This window comes from Manis javanica, chromosome 9, assembly GCF_040802235.1.
Source record: "Manis javanica isolate MJ-LG chromosome 9, MJ_LKY, whole genome shotgun sequence".
In the NCBI taxonomy this organism is placed as follows: Eukaryota; Metazoa; Chordata; class Mammalia; order Pholidota; family Manidae; genus Manis; species Manis javanica.
The window spans coordinates 37,143,936-37,167,938 of NC_133164.1; the positions used below are offsets into that span (position 1 = coordinate 37,143,936).

General features: G+C 34.6%; 1 protein-coding gene across 10 annotated transcripts in view; it reads left to right on the forward strand.

The window, feature by feature from the left end:
• PCDH9 (protocadherin 9) overlaps nucleotides 1-24,003 on the forward strand; it is a 904,506-nt gene that overhangs the window by 316,650 nt on the left and 563,853 nt on the right. For 4 of the 10 annotated variants that reach the window (XM_037023554.2, XM_073212540.1, XM_037023550.2 and 1 more), the window contains exon 3: nucleotides 70-171. The exons of 4 other annotated variants lie outside the window; for them this stretch is intronic. In XM_037023554.2, the coding sequence (XP_036879449.2) occupies nucleotides 70-171 (102 nt within the window). The remainder of the gene's footprint in view (nucleotides 1-69; nucleotides 172-24,003) is intronic. 2 more of the 10 variants (XM_073212537.1, XM_073212539.1) reach the window with 1 other exon arrangement.

Here is a 24,003-nt window from a genome sequence, read left to right on the forward strand (position 1 = left end):
AACCATGTCTCTCAATAGACACTATAAATGTGGAGAAGTTTGTCACAATTATTTGGTAATCTCTTTCAGTGTAACTCACACAGCAAAAGTGACAATATTCCTGTCACTCCTCAGAAATGTCCCGGCTCTGCGGGTTTCCACATTCAGGAGAATGAAGAAAGCCGTTACGAGGTATGCCATATCTCTATAGAAACCGTGTTAGTACCAAGCAATTTGCATTTTCAGAGTAATTTAAAATACTCTAAGTTAATTATTATAAATATTTTCTTTGCCAGCCTCTTTTATGGTCAGACTTTTATACTAGTACCTTTTAAAACAACTTTAAGTAAACAATTTTAGGACAACAAATGAACAATAATATTTTCCTTTTTGGAATGGTCCAGCTATTAAATATAATGTTCTTGTCATTGAATGCAAAGTGTTGGTATTTGCCTATTTTCATAGAAAGTAATGAGCAACTTCATTTTGGAGTTGAATAATCCTAACTGCTTCATTTTTGTTAGTTGTGCTAAAAGATACACACATCTATTGCTGAGAGAGTGGTTTGCTTTATCCCCTATACTAAAAGAAAAAGAACACAATGCTGCTTAATATGAACAGGTTAAATTGGAGTTTTCACCAATCTTTCTGTCTTTTTCTTTTTACTTTTTCTCAGCTTCATCCTTTATTTACCTGTATGTTTGAATTTAAAATAAAAATCATTACCTTCTTTTTTCTTAGTGAGTTCATTCAGGGTAAAACAAACAATTCATATTATTTTCTTCTTTCTTTCTTTTTTTTTTTTTATGTTAGGAAGGCTATTCCAGGACCAGTTATGCAAACATGGCTGGATGTAGAAATCTGTTATCTTTCATTTCATGTTTTAAAATTGTGGGTTGAAACACATAACATGAAATTTATCATTATAGTCATTTTACAGTGTACAATATGATAATGTTAAGTATGTTCATGTCATGCAACGGAAGATCCAATTGTTAAATTGTTTCAATAGTTAACTCTGATATTAATACATATATATATTTGTTTCACTTATTTCCATATTTATAACATATAGATTAAAGATAGATGATGGATAGATAGATATTATGTATCTATACATATATATGTATGGTTGTCAGTATGTTAGAGTGGATTCTGTTTTCTCATTGAAACTAGATATCTTTCCGTATTCCCTTAAATGTATTGAAACCTTTTTGATTATTATTAGCAGTAGGGTTTTTGCTAACCAAAGGAATCTGTTCTCAAAAGCTCCTGTAGTAATGTAGGTCAGAGAAACTACTTTGATTAACAGAAACTTGATTGAGTAGACAGCTTCTTTTCCGACAAACCATTAACTGAGGTAGAAAAAAGATAAAGTGATACTTTGGACAGTTTTTTCCCCTGAATTATTTCTTCGTATATTTTTCTTCTTTTTCTTTGTACGGATCTAACTATTCAAAAATACCCTTTTAAACTACAGCATATATTCTTCTTTCTATTTTGCTTTTCTTTTCTTCTTTATCTTTCTCTTTTACCAAAATATTCATCACTTGACAGTTGAAAGTAGAACAGTAATATTTTAACTCTTTGATTTTTCTTCATCACTCTGTATGTTTCAAGTGTCTAGAACACAGGAGTTTCTTCCATTAGTCATCCTTACTTCATTCAAGAATAACACAATAATTTTTAGACTATGGCAGAAATAATTACATTTTATTCATATATGTAAAAGACTCATGTAAATCTTTCAAAAGTCTACCTAGAATATTCTGAAAGCCATTGAAGTCAAGTCCAAGTGGATTTTAAATTTCTAAGAATTACGTTTATTTTTATAAGACATTTATTTCTATGATATGTGAGTAAAAAATGCCTACAGCTCTTTGATATCCCAGTCAGTAGAATGGGGAAATTGTTTACTGAAGATTTCCATATTTTTGCAGAGAATTTAAATGGGCTATAATGAAAGTAATTTTCTATGAACCATATTTTTATTCACCCCAAGATATTTTATAAAGCCTAGAGCACAAGAACACAGTTGGTGTAGGTTTTATTTTTCTAATGTTCTAGAGAAAGTGGACAAGAGGTAATGATACTCAGATGTTGATTTATATTATAACTCAATTATCAAATAACAGTGAAAGTAAATATATTGTGCTATATTTATAAAAAAAGAAAAGTAGTCAAATTATTTTAGAAACTATCCCAGAAATTCTCATTTAACCATCATACTCCAAGCCTGTTATAGTCTGAGTCATTTCATACTAGTTCTTCTGTAAGATCTTATCTATCTCTAGCAGTCTACAATACTAAATAATGATAATGATATTGACAGCTGATACTTTTGTAACTCAGACCTGAGGGTCTGTTTCAAGTTCTTTATGTGTATATTTGGCCACCATTTATGTTTTGTCCTTGCTCAGTTTAAATTGCTTTTGATCAAAATATGCCTAATTTCTTAAGTATATATTCTTTAAAATGCAGAGAAACAATCTCTGACGTTTCTTATAAAATGAGACATGCAGTAAGAAGTGACATCAGCTTTGGAGTTATATATAAAGCATTCTGAGACAAGGTTTCTGTATAAATGCTTAATATCTGTAGACCAGTAACAAAGGGAATTTAGCAACCAATTCCTGAAAAGTTATTGATCTAGTAATAATTATTCTAGAGAATTAATAACGAAAGGTGATTATAACTTTCAAAGTTGGTACCTGCATTAGGCTGTGTGCTAAGTCCAGTAAATGTATGTATATTCCTAATTTTTAATTTTCTCATGACTTATACTTTCCCTCTTTAATCACCTTGCTTAAGTAAAAAAGAGCATTTTTGTTTTTATATCTAAAAAATATTTAATTGAATAAAGCTATACTGTTGTTTAAGAAGAAAGGCATATTTTGTGTCAACCAAAATTTCTTCATCCAAATTAAGTTACTCAATTTGTATTATGACACTAGATACAAAAAAAAAAGCCTGATATGACTAGCAAACTTTTAATCATTCTTAATCTATCACCCTTAACTTAGGTATGACAATTATTGCTTTGTTATTAATGTTAATACCAGCTATTGGGTAATTTTGGTACCAAACATTATACTAAGCACTTTGTATGTATCATCAATTTTTTTAATCTAATCAAAGACACTCCTGAGTATAAAACGTGCTATTTCATGTACCTTTTGGGAAAAAATGCTGTCAATTAAACTCTGATAAGTGCTTACTTATGTTTTTTTTAAATACGTATTCTGCCTTAGTATGTTAAAATATAGGATAATATACATGTTAGCATTTTAAAAATACTGTTTATGTAATCCTGACAATAAATCATTAGGTAGATATTATTATTATTTCCATTTTAAGAAACTGAGACACACAGAGTTTACAGTTTGCCCAAATTCTCACAGATAGTAATCAATGGAGCTGAAATATAGCCACAGCAACATGGCTCCAAAAACTAAAAGGTTCACTACTCTGAAATAGTGTCTAAAAAGTAAAATCACAGGCTATTTCATTGTCAGGGACCATAGATATTATATATTCATATTACTGAATCATGATATGAAGTCAGGAAAAAGAGAGTACCTTGTCTTAGGCCAGAGAGCTAGTCACAGCACTAGAACTACGTAGGTCCAGGTCCACTCATGAACCTGGGGTGACCCAAAGACTACCTTTAAGCTGCATAGAAATTTCTAAGCAAGTGTCAAAGAAAATCATTCATATTTGAAATTTTTTCTTAAATTAGATTTCAAATAAGGTGCAGAATTTAAGCAAACTTTCATATTTAAGTCTTCTCTTCTTGACAGGCCTTCTGTGATAGGATACACAGAGCACCAAAATGGAAGCATGGAAATGAATAAGTACACATTGTTTTCATACCATAAATTCATATTACCTTTACTAAGTATCTTTGATCTCTAAATTTTATTGCCATTTCTCTCATATTCAATTTGCCTTACCCATGAAATAGCATAGATGTGAGCAGATACAGCTTTCATTGTTTATATTCTCCAATCCTAGGAAAATGTCTCATAGTTACTGGAATTCACACAAGACTGCATCTCAGTATGAATAGCTGTTCCCTGTCACTGTTTTTGATGCTTGAGCTAAGTATTTTACAAAATGGTTCAGTATATGAATTTTTGAGATAAGACTTTTCCCTTGTAGCAATGTAATCCGAAAATCAATGTCAGATGAAAATCCTAGCTCTAAGAGTTAGGGAGATTGGTGAAAGAGTTTTAAAATAAGTGTGAATTTTAGCCTCCAGACTTTGGAAATGTGGCAGTTATTGCAAGTATGAAATTCAAGGGTACAGATGGCTAATCAAGATATCCCAAGATAGATTACTGCTATAAACCTCCAGACCAAAATTGGGAGAACTGTTTTGATAAGGGAAATATTTCTGACCTTTTACATACATTTGTAATACAAGACTTGCTGGATTCACAGATTCATGAAAGTTAAATTATCATTAGTTTCATGAACATTCCAATTGTGCCATTTGATAGAGGTATTGAATAGAATAAATAATGTTAAATATGGAGTGACAGGAGCATGTACAAAGAGAAGAGAACTAAAACACATTAGACTGTTATTACTATGTGTCTCACATTTCACATTCATGACCTTATTTAGGACAATAGTCTTCCAGTTAAGTATAATTTTGCCTCCGTTAGAGATGAACATATGGTTGCACTTTGAGCTTAGGTCACCAAACCAAAGGCACACTGAGAGCTAGCAGTACAAGGTGGCTCCATGTTTGTAAAACAGCCTAGAACATTCCTGTTTGACTTAACAATACCAAATGGAGTAAAAGCAAAATTGTAACATTACCTGCTACTTTCAAATAAGATAGAAAACCCTTTTGCTTTTGTCTTACTCAAATCTTATTCTTTTTTTCTCTTTTTTTTTTTCTTTCTTTTCTGTACTTACACAGATTAACCTTAACTAATAGTCTGGATCTAAATAAACAAGATTTAATATATGAATATTACAGTACATACTTATATTTTCCTGACCTTAGTATATTATATAGTCATGTTACCCAAGCATATTTAGCTTTCAATAAATGTTTTCAGCCTTTAAAACAGGTATTACAGTTGATACTGACTTTTATTTAAAATAATTAATAGTTAAACCATTTGGTGAAAATTTCCTATGTATTATAATACTTGGGAGTAATAAAGGTAATTGAAATCAATAGCTTTTCACTAATAATACTAAATTAATTCACAAACCAGTTTATTTTCATTTTCTTTCTTCGTAAGAACCTTTTCTAAAACCCCAAGTGCAGGCAAATATAAAAATACACACATTTGAAATATGCACACAGACATACATACACATATTATACATATACATACATACATATTTTAGGACTATTTCCTAATATATCAAAATATGGAAAATCCCAACATATAAAATTACCTGCCAAAATGAAATACATTAACAAAAATGATAAAAACTGTGTTATACCTCAGTCACTGTGTAGCTTTTTGCATGTGTTACAACTAGTAGAGAAATCTTGCGACGACAGCCCAACTTAATTGCTAGATAAGGATTTATTCCCATTTCTGTCATTTTATCATGAGGGATCTAAATCTGCACTTCAGCAAAATTACAAAAATTACTCGTCATGGATTGCAGAGTTTGAAGAGTTAAGTGTTCACATCCAACTGGGAAAACTCAAAGTTCTTACATGCCATTTCATGTGTGGCCTTGCAAACAATTCCTAATGAAAGTGGGACAACTAATATTCTCAACAGTATTTAGGAGTTTTTGTAATGCCTGGTTGGAAACTCTCTTTGATATGTGTCTGTCATGTGTAATTTATATTACATAAGGAAGCATTTTTCCCTGAATATCTCATTAAAATTTTAATTAACCACCTATTAGCTCCTGAGTAAGAATATATGTATATATAGATACTACATACACTCATGTCTAATGCCCAATATAATATTTTTTACAAACATATGAATTTTGTTTTATTTCACAGTATTGAACTTAAATTTGAAAACTTTGAGAGTCATTAGAAGTGTAGGCAAATATAAAAATACACATATTTTACCAAGACTGTACTTATTTTATTTATTTATTTATGTATTTATTTATTCATTTATTTATTTATTTTTATTAAGGTATCATTGATATACACTCTTATGAAGACTTCACAAGAAAAAAAAATGTGGTTATTACATTCACCCTTATTATTGAGTCCCCCCCCTCTGCATACCCCATTGCAGTCACTGTCCATCAGTGTAGTAAGATCTCTGCCTTTTGATTTGGATTCATTTAATTTTTAAAATGGGGCCGTAAATCAGGTGAACAGAACCTGGGTGCTAAACATTCCTTCCTCTGTTTCTTGCCCAAACATGATGTTGAGACTTCTTTGTAGGGACAACAAATTATCCATCTTCCTCTTGTTGGACTTTTCCATAATTATGCTGAAACCAATCTGTGTGTCATAAATTAACAATTCCTCCCTTTCCTCCTTCATTCCTCCATTCCACAAGTATTTATCCAGTGAATATACCAGAGACACTGTTTGTTATGTTATAAGTACATCATGCTGAGTATGCAAGCATGATTCTTTGTGTCCCAGTCTAAAGGGATGTACTCTTACATTTAATAAGTTACCATGAAGTATAAATAGTGCTAAAATAAGATATGTTCAAGATTCAATTCAGAGTTCTTTCCTGGCTCCATTATTAAGACCTCATTCTGTTTCAGAAGGAAGAACAACAATAGCTATCAAATTCACATTCTTAGTTAATGTGATAGCTATGTACATTTTTACTTATTAAGAACAGTGACTGTATTTCTCAATGTATGATCAATATAGTTGGTTTTAAAATTTCTCAACACTTAATTGTAAACTCAGATGTGCATATTTATAGATACAATCCTCCAGATTTGGATTTTTTGAACAAGTTTTATATTTAATAATTATGTGTACTACATATGAATACATATTATTATGTATAATAAATCTGACTTAGGGATGCATCCATATGTGAATGTGCAAATCTGATTTTACTTATAATAATTAATAGCCCCTTATATATACAGAAAGTGCACATAGAATTTTCCAGAGGATAAATAAATATACTTGATCAGTATGGGTATCTTGATGAATTGCTCCACTGGAAATTCATGGAAACGTTTTCAGTGCAGTTCCCTGTATTCCAGCAACAGATATAAACCAGTCATCACATTTTCCACCAGCTCAATTTTTATTTAAATTACTTAACCCTATATAAAAGATGGCTGCTACCTTCTTTTGTTTTTTATTAAGCATGTTCTGCCAATTTCTTCGTCACCACAGAACAAGTGGCCGTGGGTTTATTCACAGGAATAGCCGCATTTTGACAGGTCTGCTGATGATGTCAGCAGTGGTTGCAGGCTTGACGGACAGTACCAAACCTTGCTGCAGCCCAGCTCCCGCTAATTAGTTGTTTGAAGCCACTTCGTGTGCCACAGGCAAACACTTATCACCCAGACATCTTTGCCTTCAGAATGACAGCTATGATGCAGCTGTTTGTGGTGAGAATGGACTTAAGAGAGAGGGAAAGAGCCTTTCAAACAAGTGACAGCCAGAGTACCTTTCACTGAAGGATCCTGAAGATAGAACAGAACAACCAAAATGTAGAATACAGAAAGGTATAAATTAATATCTGTTGAATCAACATGGAAACCACACATAAAGTGACAATAAATAATACCAGACCATGAGATGAGATAAAAATATAGCTGCCTCACAGTACTTTTTAAATAAATTGAAATTGCATGTTGTGATTAATACAGACCAGACATTTGCTCGTGGAATTTACATAGACGTGTGGTGTTTTCAGAATGTTCTGCACATGCCCAGAGATACCAATGGGGGAGGCTGCCAGCAAACCTCATTTTTATACTCCCGCAGAGGATATGGTCATAAATACTTTATTGGATATCTTAGGATATTGAAGATACATTGGGAGGAGCAAAAGTAAAACAAATACACATGATAAGAGTATGGAAATGGAAAAGATAGAAAAATAGGAAGTGCTAGCTTTTCCTAAAAGCTGCTTATATTGAAATAATAATGAAGGTAATTATTTCCAATAATGAAGGTAATAATATTGATTGATGATTATGAATTGTGAGATCACTTTTTAACTCTTATGGAAAGCATTTAGAAATGCAATGGAAAATCAAAGTACCTGTTAGGTCACATTGACTAATTAAATTAAATACGTATTTTCACAAAAGCATTTTGTATTATAAAATCATCATTCTAATTTCCAAATATCCACCAAGAATACTCCTTTTATAGATGATACTTAATATTTTATAAAACAATTTTAATTGAATATATACACTATGGGATTTATAAATGTGATCTAAATTATTATGTAGGCAGCAAAATTATGATAATAAAAGATACTTCAAACTAGAAATGAATTTTTAGATGTTTGCACTGATTTTATACAGTCATATAATTTTATTATACTATATAGACACATACAATGATTATTTCAGAGAGCTTGTAAGATAGCTTTTGTTGTGTCCCCAAACTCTATGAGAAAGGGAAGTGGAATTACAGCTAATCTTATCTGTTCCATAGTACATAAAATCCTGGGTATAGATATAAGAATATTTTACCTGTTTAATTGGCCTGAGATACTTTGAGCCAATTAATGATACAGATAATATAAACTACATCTTTGACTTTATTTTAACTGTATTTTAAACTTTATTTAAACTGTATTTATTTTAAAATGTGATGACTGGTTTATATCTGTTGCTGGAATACAGGGAACTGCACTGAAAACCTTTCCATGAATTTCCAATGGAGCAATTCATCAGGATTCCCATACTGATCACGTATATTTATTTATCCTCTGGAAAATTCTATGTGCACTTTCTGTAATTATAAGGGACTATTAATTATTATAAGTAAAATCATCACAACTTTGACTTTATTTTAACTGTAATTTTAACTTACGTAATTTTGAGTTTAAAAATGTTGAAATTTATTTACCGATAGAAGCAGTATGGAATCACTTTAATTACTGAGGAATAGTTACCTGGATTTGTTTATTTTTCTCTAGAATGGTTCAAACAAATAATGAATGTATGTTAGCATGTATGTCTGTGTTGCTTATAGTAGATACAGATTAAATTTTGCAAAAGAATAAATTAAGCAGAGACCTCTTTAAATGTCATTTGTTTAATGGGTATCTGAATTTTTGAAAAAATTAAAATTTTATGATGTATCTAGTGAGTTTTATATGACAGGTAGACAGAAGAACTGATGGCAGAGTTTAAATAATGATCAATATATAGGTCATACAGATAAATAAGTGTTTTGCAGTCTGAGGATTAGGACCACCTTTGTCTTAATGGAATGGAAAAGAACAGACTAGAATAAATTGTTTAGAGTTGAATAAATAGGTTAGAGCAGAATAGAATGAGAGACAAAGAGAGGAAGAGAAGAAAATAGAAGAGAATAAAAAATAGTAGAGTGTATTATATAAAGTAAGTATTATCTTACTTTACTTACCTTTCATGTGTGTGATTTGTATGTTTGTGATTTTCTGAGTGTTTTACTGGGTGTGTGTGTGTATGATCACTTATTGTGGGTCAAGGTCAAAAGTTTGAAGGCCACTGATAAAAAGTAGCTCATACATTTATCAGCAATCTTCAAAAACATTTTGATTATATTAATTGAATTAACAACTCACTGGGGTAAAATCTCCATGGTTCTGGTTTTTAGTTGAATAAAGGAAGTCATAGAGAGGTAAGTGACTTTCACACAGTCACACAGCAAAGAAGGGGCTGTGGCAGGATTCAAATCCAGAAGTCTGCATCTATAGTGGTACTCTTAGCTGCTGCTCTGATGCACCTGACAAAGGTGGTGGCAGACTCAGGATTTGAGACTAGCCTCCTGACTCACAGGATAATACAACACTCTTTTACTTCATCAACTACCTATCCTGTTAGCCTAAATCCCAATCATAGGTCACAGTTTATGGATATTTGCCTCATGGGTCATTGTCCCCTAAGACAGTCCTTGTAAAAAGGGTGTGTAGGCTGAAAGAGTTTAGAAACTTTTTCCCTCAATAATTCCTTGGGGTGATTTACAATAGGATTAACATATAAATACACTTAACCAATTTAAAGTAAATTTATCTATTTATATTTGTTTAACCTATGCTCTGATAAAATAGTTGAACTACAAAACAATATTCAAGGAATGAGTATTAATACTATTTTCCATATAACTTATTTTGATCAACAGTGGCCCAGATCATGAATGATTCTATATGCTAAAGTTGATTTTCTGGTGTTAAAAATCAAGAGTCTTGAATTGTAAGTAAAACCTCCATTTTTGAAAAAGATGCATGTTAGAAAATAAAGCAAAAGGAAATGAACATGTGATGTCAAAGATATGTGCTTGTGTGTATATTAACCACACACTTGTTATCAAAGAAATACAATACTTTTTAAATTTTCTGCTTCTGGCTTGTTTTAGACAGAAAATTTGATGACATATTTGTAGTATATTTTTCATAGGAGCATCCATTCAAAAAGTGGATGTCCAAAGATTTCTTATTGAAATTAAATTCTTACTCTTTTTGGCATTGTTACCCATTCTTATTGTTGGGCATCTGCCTGCACTCTAGGTGGAACTGCAACCTTGGCTCCTAACAAGAAAGAATTTTGAGAAGGTGGGATGAGTGTAGGTAAGGAAGGAATTCATTAAAGTGAGAGTAGCAGGGAATGGCAGCTGCTTTGCAGGCAGCAGAGAGCAGGGAAGAACAGAGGGAGAAAAGGAAAGCTCATTGAATTCTGGCACAGTATAGGGCAAATCCCTTGCCAACTCTTGAAGCCAGTCACCTGGCATCCAGTGTCTGCTTAATCTGCATAGCATGGGAACTAAGCCCCTGCCACCCCAGGATTTGGGAGAGACACAGAGCACTAGATGGAGTGAGATTATGTTCTGAGAACTTCCCAAAGGCAATGAAAGGAGATTTTCAGGCAGGTTACTAAAGAGTACAATCACTCAGGTGATGGGAATTTGTAAGCCCAAATCAGAGATCTTAGTAGCCCTTCCCTATTTGTCTTAAGTATGACAGAGAGAGTGGGGTCTTGTGCTTAAGTCTAGAAAATAGAATGAAATAGTGAAGTAATAAAGATGCTTACTGTTAGGCTGGAGAAAGGAAAAACAAGGACATGCAAACAGAACAGAGAGATGCCATAGGGGGAGAACAGATCAGACACCAAAGTCCATGCAGTATATGGAAAGGGGACGGCTCTCCCTGAATTCCATCCTGATGTGCCAACTAAGACCCGGATGTCAGCCTCCTCCCTCTTGGAAAGAAAAAAGTTTCTAGTTGACTACTATGTCACCTTTAGCCAATCATACCTCTCAACACCCCTTAGGATAGCTTGCCCACTCCTCCCCCTCCTAATCCCTTATAAGCACCCCACCTCCCTAACCGGGTGTGACTTCTCTGGCCTCTGGCAAGAAGGCCACAGAACCTCACCTGGGGGTATTTAAATAAATTACCTGGCCCTTTGTTACATCTCTTTGCCTGCTTATTCCAGCTAGAATTTATCTTACACTTACCACTGGAAGAGCACAGAGACAAAATGCAATAGTCTGAGCAGAGTGAAGTCTTTATTTAAGGCAAAAAGTACACACTCTTAGAAAGGGGAGTGCAGGCAACCTCAGAGATAAGGTACACTTAAGGGCTTAGGATTCTGTCTGTTAAGGCTTTCATGAATGGGGCAAAGGGTAGAAGGTAGTTGTGGGGTATTTGGGCATAGGCTAGACAGATGGTCTCATGATGTCCATCTCTGGTGAGAGACATTATGTCACCATGCATAGTCCTTCCTCTAGATATTCTGTAAGATAAACTTAACACAAGGAATTTCTCGATCCTGTTCTTCTCCAAGATAGTGGTGACCTTTGAGCAGTGGGGACATATCATTTAGGACTGCTTTCGCTGCATTAGGATAGGGTCACTTGTTGGCTGATTGCCATAAAATATGTTAGGAATCCTACCTTCTAACTTCCTGGTTTTTAAAATGGAATCTTAGCCTTAAAATGGAGCTCCTCCTGTTCTTACTCTACTGTTTTATCGCTCGGCATTTTTCAAAACAGTCAGGAAAAGTTAACTTTGATTCTTGTCCCATGTCCCTGCCCTACCTCTTAATGTGTCAGTTTTGAGGAGACTTATCACAAGTATGATGTCTTCTTTTTTACCATTTCTGCTAAGAACTTTTTTAAGAATAACAGCAAATTGAAATTAATTTTTCTAGTTTCTATCTACTGGACAAGATAATAAACCTAAATAGTTATATGTTGAAATAATTGCACAAACTGCTGTACAGTAAAGCATGATAAAAATAGAGCTAAGTTTTGGATGTCAGCTAACTCCAGCTTCTTCTGCAGGTAATGTACAAAAGTTTATCTGCATACAATGGACATTTCCTGAATATGAGATATAAAAAAATTGCCAAAAATTTATTTTTGGTCCAAAATATATTATATAAAAGTCAAACACTGCTCATATATATATATATGAAATGTAGATAGTTTCATTTTGTCCATTAATATTTAAAAACTAGCCAGTTAGATTTACTTATAAGGGTAATATGAGAATAGAGGAGAAATTAATTAATTTAAGATAACCCAGTAAATCCAAAGATCTAAATGGGTATATTAAGTGATTCATGAATTGGGCAGCATCCCATCCAGCAAATTGAGAGCTGCTCCAAGGAATTGTAAAAATGGAAGGCTTTTTAGGAAGGAGGGTGGGGCAAGGAGTTTATTAGCAAAAGAGATGTAAAGACTGTTTCAGTCAATGTCACCTTAGAGGGAAGATAAGGTGGCCTTATCATTGCAGATCACATCATCTTTTGGGGGATGGAAAGGACCCAACTGACAGATGATCTCATTGGTGTTGAAGAGGAAATTCCTGATTGCTTAAAGTCACATTCCTGGAATAGGTTGAAACTGTAATTAAGTCTTGGTTGGGGGAGCAAATGACTCCATTTGGGCTTGCTGTTTCTATTTTAACAAATTGTTCAATACTTATTAAAATTTTTAATTTTTTAGTATGGAACCATACAAGTTTATATTTTACAATTGGAATAAAAAAGGGTAGGGGACGGCCCCTACATTCAAACTTTCTCTTAAGAATCTGTCCTCTAGATGCAGAAGGTGGATGGTCCTTGATGTCCTTGATGCCAGGAGTCATACTGTTGTGGGTCGCATTTGTTCTCTTTGGTTCTTGTCTCCGCCAAAACAAAGAACTGAAAGGCAGAGACACAATTGCAAAGCAAAGTAAAGTTGTATTTGAATACACTCCAAGGGAGGAGTGGGCCAGCGTCTAGGTAGACAAAAGGCCTGATCTTTTAGGGGAGAGTCTCTTTATCATGTCCTACCTAGCCTCTTTGATTGACAGGGTGAGGTCATTTGATTAACAGTTTCAATGCACATTCATTCCTCTTGGTGCACATGTCTTTTCCCAAAATGCACACAGAAAAGCCCATGGGGGGAGCAAAAACACAATGGAAATTTTATTTTAATGAAATTATGTGATTATATGTGGTCATAGTTTGTTAGATGGTGCCTCTGTGGTGATCTGGTTGGGACAGGTTTGGCCTAATCCTATAGGCAAGGAAGTTACCTCTCTGCAAAGCCTTTGCTGTCTTCATGTGGGACCCCTACCTGGACATGATTTGGGCAGTTTTTTCTTTGAACCTTATCTTCTCCTTGCCTGGCTACACATGTCTATCTTTCTACCTAACAATACTGTCCCAATTAATTATACTCAGTGTCAGTTCAGGATTAAAAAGTTGGCCACAAACAGGAAGTCCATAACGCATGTAGGTTTGATGATGATGAATTCTCTAATAATTACGTTCTTACATTTAAAATAAATAAATATGTGAATTTAGTCTGCTTCTAGCAACAGGATTTTTTTTTAAAGTGTATTTTAGGGAAGAGGGTTATATTTCTTTAAGTTGACCCTGTAACCTTCCAGTCTCTAGTACTCCTATTCTATTGGTATATAATTATTTCTGTATTTTTGGTTAGGAAGCCAGGCTGTATTAGACTGTACTTTCTGGCTGAATTATCTCAATTATGACTTGAAGTGGTATTTAGTAAATAATATCTATCTAAAATAAATGGATAGTATAAAATTGCAGCAGATCTCATAATGTCATTTAGTTTTAAGCAATGTATAGACATGTATTTTACCAAAACTTTACAGGAGGTTTAGTATTGTTTTTATTCACTTATAGGCATAGTTTATATATACATAGATTTTCAGTTGAGAGAAAATCTCTGCTCAACCTGGGAAAGAAAAGCAAGTATCCTGTGGATGCGTCTAATCTTGATTCAGAATATATCTAGAAAATACAATCTAATTAGTACTATCTAAGACAAAGATTGATACAGTAAGGAAAGCCAAATGTAAATTCTAAATATGGATTGAAAAAATAGATAAATTATGGTAGTATACAATTTAATACTGTGCAGCAGTGAATAGAAACCACAAAAGAAAATAACATGCAGTTAACACATGGATGAATACTGTGCCAAGTGAAAAAAAAAGAAATAAAAGACTACATACTATATGATTTAATTTCGGTGACATTTTGGGAAAGGTAAAGTTATAGAGATAGAATTTAGATCAGTGGTTGTTGCCAGGAGCTGGGACTTGAAGGGAGGGTATTAACTGCAAGGGAGCTCAGAGGAAGTTTTTGGAGTGAAAACTTGATCACTTTGTCAAAGAGAAATTGCACTGGATGAAGTTAACAAGCAAAGGAGAGTATATTCAAGACTCTTGTCAGGGAAAGAATTGAAACTCCACGCCTTTGAAATAAATACAGGAGAGATTTTAGGTACTGGGGTGAGCTAGTGGGAAAAAGCTTGGAGGATATTAGAAGGGAAGCTGGTCAATGTGATCAGACCATCGGTATTTACCAACTGGCACTTACTTATGAAAATTAGATTCAGCTCCTTCCACAGAGGCTAGGAGATATGGAAGCTGTCTTTCTTGATGAGTACATTTCAAAGGGATACCGACCATGTCCTTGAGAAAAACGTTTCTGAGTTGTAAAACTGGCAAGTGCTGGAAGATTTTCACCTCAAAAAAGCAGACACAGAATTTACAATTCTTGGTTTTTTAAAGTAAATGCTCTATAAAAAGGGAGGACCGGAGCCTAGAGTCAGGAGAAGCCTGTTTCAATTTCAAACTCGGGGAACATTAAGGGCATCTTTGTCAGGTTCCATGACTGCATGTGTCTGTTGGAACTCATAGAACTCTACTCCTAAAAGAGTGAATTACACTGTATGCAAATAATTTCACTGTATGCTCAATAAACCTTACATTTAAAAAAAGTGTACCTGCGAAAAGAATCATTATTGGTGAAGACTGAGAGCAGCAGAATCATGATGCCATGGAATAAAAAAAGTGAGATTAGAACCCTACAGGACATAAGTCCTTTTCTATTCCATATATGGAACATCTAACATCTTTTATTAGTGACATAATTCATAAACCTAATATATTCACCAGACAGCAGGTCTCTGCTCAGAAATACAAAATAGAGACCTTAACTGCTACAGATAAAATATGTTTGCTTGTGTATCTTTCTATTTATTGAATTGTTAAGAAAAGCAAGAAGCTGTTACTTAGAAGAACATATTTGATTAAAGTCAATACATTTATATATCCACATGTTATAGCACACTTACTATTCCAGCTTCATTGAATTGAAGCAATTGGCCTATTCTTTCAATAACAACTGATGTATGTAGTATGCTGAAAAGCATCCCAGCAGGAGTGAACTTTGCTTTTTGTCATGTGCCTCTTTCTCAGAAGGCAACAGTGTAGAGACAGAAAAAGCAAAGAGAGTTTCTGTATGTTGATTCCTATACTGCTGAATGCTTTATTTTAATTCCAGTACCAGAGAGTGTCTACTGTCCTTGTAGTGGAGATTGGAGGGCAAAGTTCTCATTTCACCAGGGAGTAGGTGACAAGGGGCTGGGGATGAGAGGAACTAGGATCTCCAGGGAACAGCATCCTTTATGAATCTTGTTAACAGGATTCACAAGTCTTTAGTCCCTACCTTTCAGTCACTTCACTGAAAATACAAAAGGCTCATTTAGCAGAACTTGTAGGTATAAGCATCACAGAGCCAATCAATCAACACAAATATTTCCTCTCTGAGATTCCCTCATGACCTTGAGAAGTGTGACACATGACTTAAAGGATGGTACAGACAGGAGTTTCATGATAAACCAAAGATTATGTATTGTGTGATGAATATAAATAGAATGGAGAGTTAGATACATGTTTAGTTTAAATAAAACCCGATAAATTCTTTAAGTGCTTCTGCAGGCTCGGCCCCAGATCGGACAAACTCAGCCTGCACAGTAATCAGAACTGTCTCAGTAAACCACGGCCTGTTATGGTTTTTACCACATTTACTTTCTCAATATGATAGTACTTTACAGTTATCTACTCGATTATGGCCAGAGTTCCTAGCAGTTATTGATAACCATCCCGTAGACTTTATATCTCAACCAGCACAGGCAGAGGGAAGGCAGTAAGCAGAGTGAATTTCCTAACCTGGATATATCTTCCTGCAACATGAAGATGATGACTCAGGTTCTACAATAGAGCTTGTGATTCTCACTGGGGTAAAACTTCTTATGTCATTTTTATTTTTAGCACTTCAGCACAATTATAGAAAATTATTGTAGGAAAATCACAGCTTCTATAAGGAGGAGCCCTGACTGCTTTTAAGAGGTTCTTAATGTTGGGAAAACTCATAAACACTGTGCAATGCATTTCTTGGTGGGGAAATGCAGATAAAAAACTGTTTACTAAAAGAATTAAGTAAGATTTCAAGACAGTTTCAGTTTATCTTTCCCCTTCTCTACCTTCTGTTGGTGAACCCTGCCTTGTATTTCCTTCATCGTGGCTCCTATCAAAATCCACACTCTTCCAAGGCCTACCTTTCTTCAAAAATCACCAGTCTACAAAAGCATGTATCTTATAGATGTAGATGGTCTGGTCATCTATGCTATGTGGGCAACAAGCTATGTTGGGTGAACACATCATTGATAAGAATGACAATTTGGAGTAATTACTCCCCCACTTTCCTCCCACTGAGATGCAAGCGAGTAAAACAAACTCATTTAATAGCCAGAGGTGTTGCAAGCTGAATTCAGTAAAACCATGTCATGGTTATTTGCTCTATCAAAGTGATGTCAATACCACGAAATATGGGGCTAAAATCTTAGAGCATCACCTGTATAACTTAATGTATCTTTATGGTCCACATTATAAAAATTAATCACTCCTTTATTTAAAAGCAGTGTTGTAACTTTTAGGTCTGCAGTGGTAGAATTTTTATATATTCTTCTTATGTGGAAAAATGACATTTATATTTTGCAATTTTAGTTTTCAGTAGTTATAGCAATATGTGTATGCTTTTATTTCTAAGCCAGTGTCTAGTATACTTAAAATACTAGCGACGATTTGAAATAATGATATGAATACAAGATCTAGGTCATATTCTATGATACAGCTATTGCATAATTGTCACTCTTAATAGTTTAATAGTAATTAATATATTAGTATTAGCATAGCTAATAACGAAGTACAGCAGTAGCTATGACTAATAGTGCTTTTACTGATTTTACATTTTATGAATGCACGATATTGTGAGGGCATCTACAGTTTCAAATCAGTAAATTCCTCATTTGAAAGTTTCAAATGCGTATATTAACATCTCCCTATTACACAAACATTCTCATGCTTCCTTTCCTACTGTATGTTTGCTAAAAGGTGTCTGCTGTAGAAAATAGAACATAACATTTTTTTTCCCCATGGCAGAATGCACTTCTCCATTTTTAATGCATGAGCAGGCGGTTTTGGTTCATTAAGCTCAGTGGCACTGATAGTAAACTAAAGAGGAATGAAAGGAAGAGGAACTGAAATACCATCATCCCACTAATGATACTGAAGCTGCTCAGCTTTATTGGGAGACTGCCCAGACACCCACTAATAGAAGGCATGGTCTGGGATGTGAACTTGGTGTTCAAGTGCCAAAACTACAAATCCAGAAAAAAGCATTGACTAGAAGAATGTCTGGGACAATTTAAGGAATTGTCCAGGATTACAGGGTGTGTGCTTGTTGCAGGGGGTATCACTATTTTTCTAGGTGGTGAGTAAGAGAGAGAGGAGAGCACAACAGGACAGAGGAAATAATGGAAGCAGGGAATATTCCATTACTTTATTGAATAAGGACAGCAATTTTATCACAGGGATATATGTATCTCAGGATGCATGAATTGGAGAATATCCAGATAGCTTGGTGTTACTTTTTGATTTAAAGAATGTAGCTCCTGAATGTCAAATAATTTCTGACAAATGTACACTTTCTTAAGAAGGGACTAGAATGCATGGCTCTTAAGATATCCATAGTTTTCATAGCACAGTGCTGTTTGGATATTGACTAACACTCAGTTATAATAATTAACACTATAGGTTCTTTTATAAATGAATATTATTGTTCCCAGTTCACCCCTGCACATGAGGAAGTATACAGAAATGTGCCCTTTGAAATGAGGGAAGAAAACAGATTCTCTGTTCAAACTGGGCTTATGCCCAGTTTGAACAGAGAATTACTCAGCTGGGGATGGCAGCTTTCGTGGCCTCTGGCTAACACAAACCCCTCAGTGGCTTTTCACAGCTACTTAGAATCAAGTCCCAGCAGTCTCAAAGTGGAAGATGCAGCTGTGGACGCTGGGGAGCACCTAGGTGGCCCTCAACGCCTGCTCACAAGCTCCTTTCTGATTTAAATTCTGCTTATGTTTTGTGCAGGAGGTTGGAGGGCAGGCAGAGATGGCACATTCCTCTCACCCCATTTCCCCCTCCTCTTTTATAAGCCCTAAGAGAGAGATAAACCTTTTGTAAATTGCTCATGTATGCTCTGAAAAACACAGATCAGAGACGGGGCTCAGTAACATCTTTGCCCTTTAAAAAAACACAGAGCTCAACACAGAAATCCCTTTCATAAGTTTAACAGTCCGATAAAGGCAAATGAATCAACAGAAAGAAGCAGTAGGAAGACCAGGTCTGATAATTGTACCTGAGTTCATGCTGAACATTTAAATGTGGTGTGAGAATCAATCCATGTATAAAGCTTTTCCTGCTGGAGGACTTCACTGAGAGGAAAACAGAATGCTTCACAATACCAAGAGGATCGTACAGAGGTAGGACCTGGAACATATGGAAGAAATGGAAAAAGTCCAGCAGTATAGCCTCAAATAGAAATGAGTTTTTAGATAAAGAAAAGACTTTCATGAGAAAGCAGCACACACTATTTCTGAGTCCAAGGTGTTCACAGCCCACCAGGAATCTCCCTTTACTATCACAGGCTATAATAAATTATGTTATTACAGTTACTCCAATTTATTTCAATTTTTAATCCTATGTGTTTCATAGTAACTATAGAAGAGAAATGAAGTCTTCTTACCAACTAGGGGATTAAACTTAAGAACCTCTCAGAGTTTAATAATATCAACTAGTGAATTGGAATACTGGCTAGTTTGGCAACATAAATGCATAATCCCTACTTTTACTTGAATCCTCTCTCCCTTTCTCAATGGTTTTTCTTCCATTGAACATTGAGCCCAGAAACCACATTTTTAAAAGACACCCAATAAAAGAAACACCCTGGATCTTAATGAATGCAAATTCCTGAAGATATTATATAATATAAATTGTTGTTATAGAACATCCTGGCTCAAAAGTGAGTAAATGCATTCAATTCAGAATAGCCTAGTTAAATAAGCACATTCTTTTAATATTCAATTTCACATAGGTAAGTTGATACATTGCTTATGTACAAGACAGCCATTTTCTTAAACACTTTGGGAATAAATGTTATAGATAATTCTTAACTTCTACATCTAAATTTTCTAGAGCTTGAGACAGATCCTGTACATACATCAAGAGCACAGCCTAGTGTGAATCATACATTGTAATGGCACACGTAAGGTGGAAAAGGGCAGAAGGTGAGGTAGAGTCAGGCTGCCATCATAAAATGCCTCACGGAAGCAGTAGGATTTGAGTAGAGTATCAGAGAATAGTAAGAGAACTATCAGGAGATTAGAGCACAATCTGGAAAGAATACTGTGGGAGTTTTTCAGTCTAGACAAAAGAGGTAGCAAAGTGAGGGGCAGAGGATGGGAAAAATTCAAGTACACTGTGGCACAGGGAGTATCCTTCAGGAGGGATGCACTGCTACACTTGATTGTCACCAAGAGACCAAGAAGAGATAGATACATTTTATCAATTGTATTACTGATATGAATTTGTAATCCAGAAATACTCTAACACTAAATATATAAAAATTTGATGACCTAGGAACATTATAAACTTGATCAGTGTACAAAAGCATGTATCTTATAGATGTAGATGGTCTGGTCATCTATGCTACCTAATCAAGATTCTAGAATGAGGGTAAGCCGTTTTAGCTTTAGGATCCTTTTCTTATTTATGCTATCTTTCCTCCTACCTTCTTCTCTGCAAAAATGAACATAACCACTACCAACCCACTCTCCACAGAAAATCAGCTTAATTCACAGGTTTTTTTTTCAATATTGCAAACATTTTAGACTTCCTGGTGAGTGCAGGACATTATACTCACATAAATTAAAAATAAGAGAGAGACAAACATAAGATACATAACAGTGATGTTGATATTTACAATGTTTTGAGTGCTGTGGGAACACAAAGAAGCAATTAGATTCTGATAGAGGCCAAGTGAAAGAACCAAGAGAGGGTAATGTTTAAGATCTATTTTGAGTGACAATCAGGAATTCAAAAGGCCAGCAATGGGGAGCAGAAGTCCTCAAAGGGAAGGGACTGAGGAGTAAACATGTCCTTAGGTTACAGGAGGAGCTGGTTGTCTGCAGAAGCTGGGGCAGCATTTCCCCAACTGTGTCCCATGAGACGGTGATCTAGGGAAACGAACAACGAAGCAAGCAAACAGAAAACACTAGTATGACGAGGGTCAGCCTTTAAATCTCCCGGGTTCTCTCCTGGAGGATTTCTTTACCCCTTAATAAGCTAATAGCTTTCATTTCTCTCCCATGTCACTATGATTATTTGAGGAGGCATCTAAAGTGACTAGTTCCATGGAGCACAGCTTGAGAAAGGCTGAGTTAGAATACCCTCAAGTAAAATGTGCCTGTTTTGTTAGAGGAATGGAGATGGAAGTATTTAAGATTCACTAGATACTTGAATCTGGGACAAATTCTTTCAAACAACAAATATACACACACATTTGTACTGATTATACATCTGGAAATATATCTATGGCATCATAAGCATAAGAAAAAGACAAGTAAAAGCATAGTGTAAATCTCTTAAGTAGCTGACAGTGTGTTCAGGTTTTACAAAGGAGAGGATTATTTCCCAGTGTGGACTAGCTGAACACTCCTGAAGCAGGTAACATTTGATCAGAGTCTCAGAGGTGATGTAGATGTGCATGAAGGGCTTCTAGGCAGAGGGAGTAGCACAAACCACAGTTCTGTCTAGAGCTCAAGGGATAGTTAGGAGACCTGGCTCATCTGAACATACATGCATGCTTTTGAGAAAAAAAATGAGAACAAGAGTTTCATCTTATCTAGATACTGAAGGACACTGAATGTCATAGTAAGGAGTTTGAAAGTTAATCTCTAGATACCGTGAAGTTGCAAATTTGCAAACTGTGAAATCATCTTAAAGAAACTTAAGAGAACTTCATAACATCAGCATTATTTGTCTTGAATTAAGATAGCGTGGGCAGATGCAGGTGGGGGGTGCAGGGAAGGCAGTATAGCACAGAGAAGAGAAGTAGTGACTCTATAGCATCTTACTACATTGATGGACAGTGACTGTAATGGGGAATGTAGTGGGAACTTGATAGTGGGGGGAATTTAGTAACCACAATGTTGCTCATGTAATTGTACATTAATGATTTCAAAATAAAATAAATACAAATAAATGATCAGATAAAGGAAAAAAAAGATAATGTAGGCAGATAGAACTTGTATGCTCAGATATTTTTTTGAGGACAGTTCTTCATTGGGATTTATGTATTTTAAAATTATGTTCCCCTGTAACTGGCCATTTTTCCCATTAATTAGTGTCATGAAAAACAGTAGCTGCCAATACCATGTATTTAAACCAATGAACATATACTGCCACCAAACATGTGCTTTTAGGATACATTTTGAGTGCACACAGTATTGCACAAATTTTTAGCAAATGCTAGTCTGATGGAAGGAAGCCATAGCTGCATGTATGACATTTTTTGAGGTTAATTATATGCTTGCTTATATGGAAGTAAAATGTGAATACAATAGTTTAGAGTATAGAAAGAGGAATGCAGGCTGCTCCTCTTCACTGAAGAGAATGAAAATAATGCCAGGCCTTGATAACTGTGAAAGTCTGGAAAGGTTGAGGAGGTGCTGAGTTGATCTGGTAGGAGAAAGCAGGAGCACAACTGCACTGCCAGGTTGTGTTGCTGCGCTCGCCTGATATCTGAGAATAAAAGGCAGGATTCTCACATGACAAAACTTGGTTTGTAGCATGGAAGTACAGTAAGGAAATATAAGGTAAGTTATGCCAACCAAGAGTTGCAATTTAAAGAGTAGAATATTTTTAGATTTTTAAGAGTGTTAGCTAGAGTTTCTCCATGGCACCTGAGATAAATACTAGTTTCAGAAATAAATATATGGCCACCATGAGAATCTTAGAAACCAATGTTTCATGAGTTTATTTTTAAAGCATCACTTAAGTTTACCTTAGATAAACCTATAAAGCTATCCCGCTTTACCCAGCTCTAACACTGGTGATCTTTCTTGCCCCATATTTTACTTATGCAGGTATTTCTTTTCTTTTGCCCCATTTCTGTGGTTTATGAATTCAAGAATATGCACAACTTAAATTTTTATAGAAAGCAGTGGAAATAATCCTCAAATTTTAGGACTAGAATGCTGACAATCTTGTATTATTTCCCCATCTGTACAGGAACACATTTTTAGATATGTATCATTATTTTTTCCTGCAAAATATCTTCAAGTAACATGCTTTGGAATTAAATATTGTTATATATCTCTTAATAATATAAAATGCTACCCTAATCACAAATAAAATTTGCAAATTACAATATGCTATGAATAGTTCAGTTAGTTTCATTAAATAGATAAATACTATATAGACACCCTTCTACTACTAGTTGATATGTATTCTTCTCAAGGAAGTCTGAAGTACTTTATGTGAATTATTTCATTTAAAACTCAAAAATATTACTGTATCCCATTTTTTAAAGAGGAGCCTACTGAGGTATAGAAAGGTTTATTTGTTCAAGATCACATGAACCACGTGAGTGTTGGGATTTGAATCACATGAACCACGTGAGTGTTGACCTAGAACTGTCACCACATCATCAAACCCTACAACATCAGTAATTTATAAGCAGTAAACAATTCATTGCAATAATATATTGAAATATTATGATGTACTTAGGGAAATAACCAAATACATTCCATGATCCCACTGCCCCATTACCTGCTTCATATATATTATGTTGATTAAATAAACACCCTGTTAATTCTTCTCATGGTGCAGACAGGGATCTTTATTTCTCATATAGAAGAGACAGAATGTGATATAGTTTGAGACAATATGAATATTCATATCAGGACCATGAATTATCAAGTACAATAGAGTCTGGTAAAGATACCTGAATGAAATTTAAGGGTTTTTTTTTTGTCTTAAATTTAAGTCTATATTACCTTTCTGCCCAGTAATGTAATTCTTTTTGTAGTTCAACGAAGTTTCAAAATCCTTCTGGTCATGATTGCTGACTTTCAGTAACAGAGAGCAGACCCTCCCATTTGAAAGGCAACATGTCTCAGTCCTCATCAATTTTCCTTTATTTCAGAGTTGTTGCTGT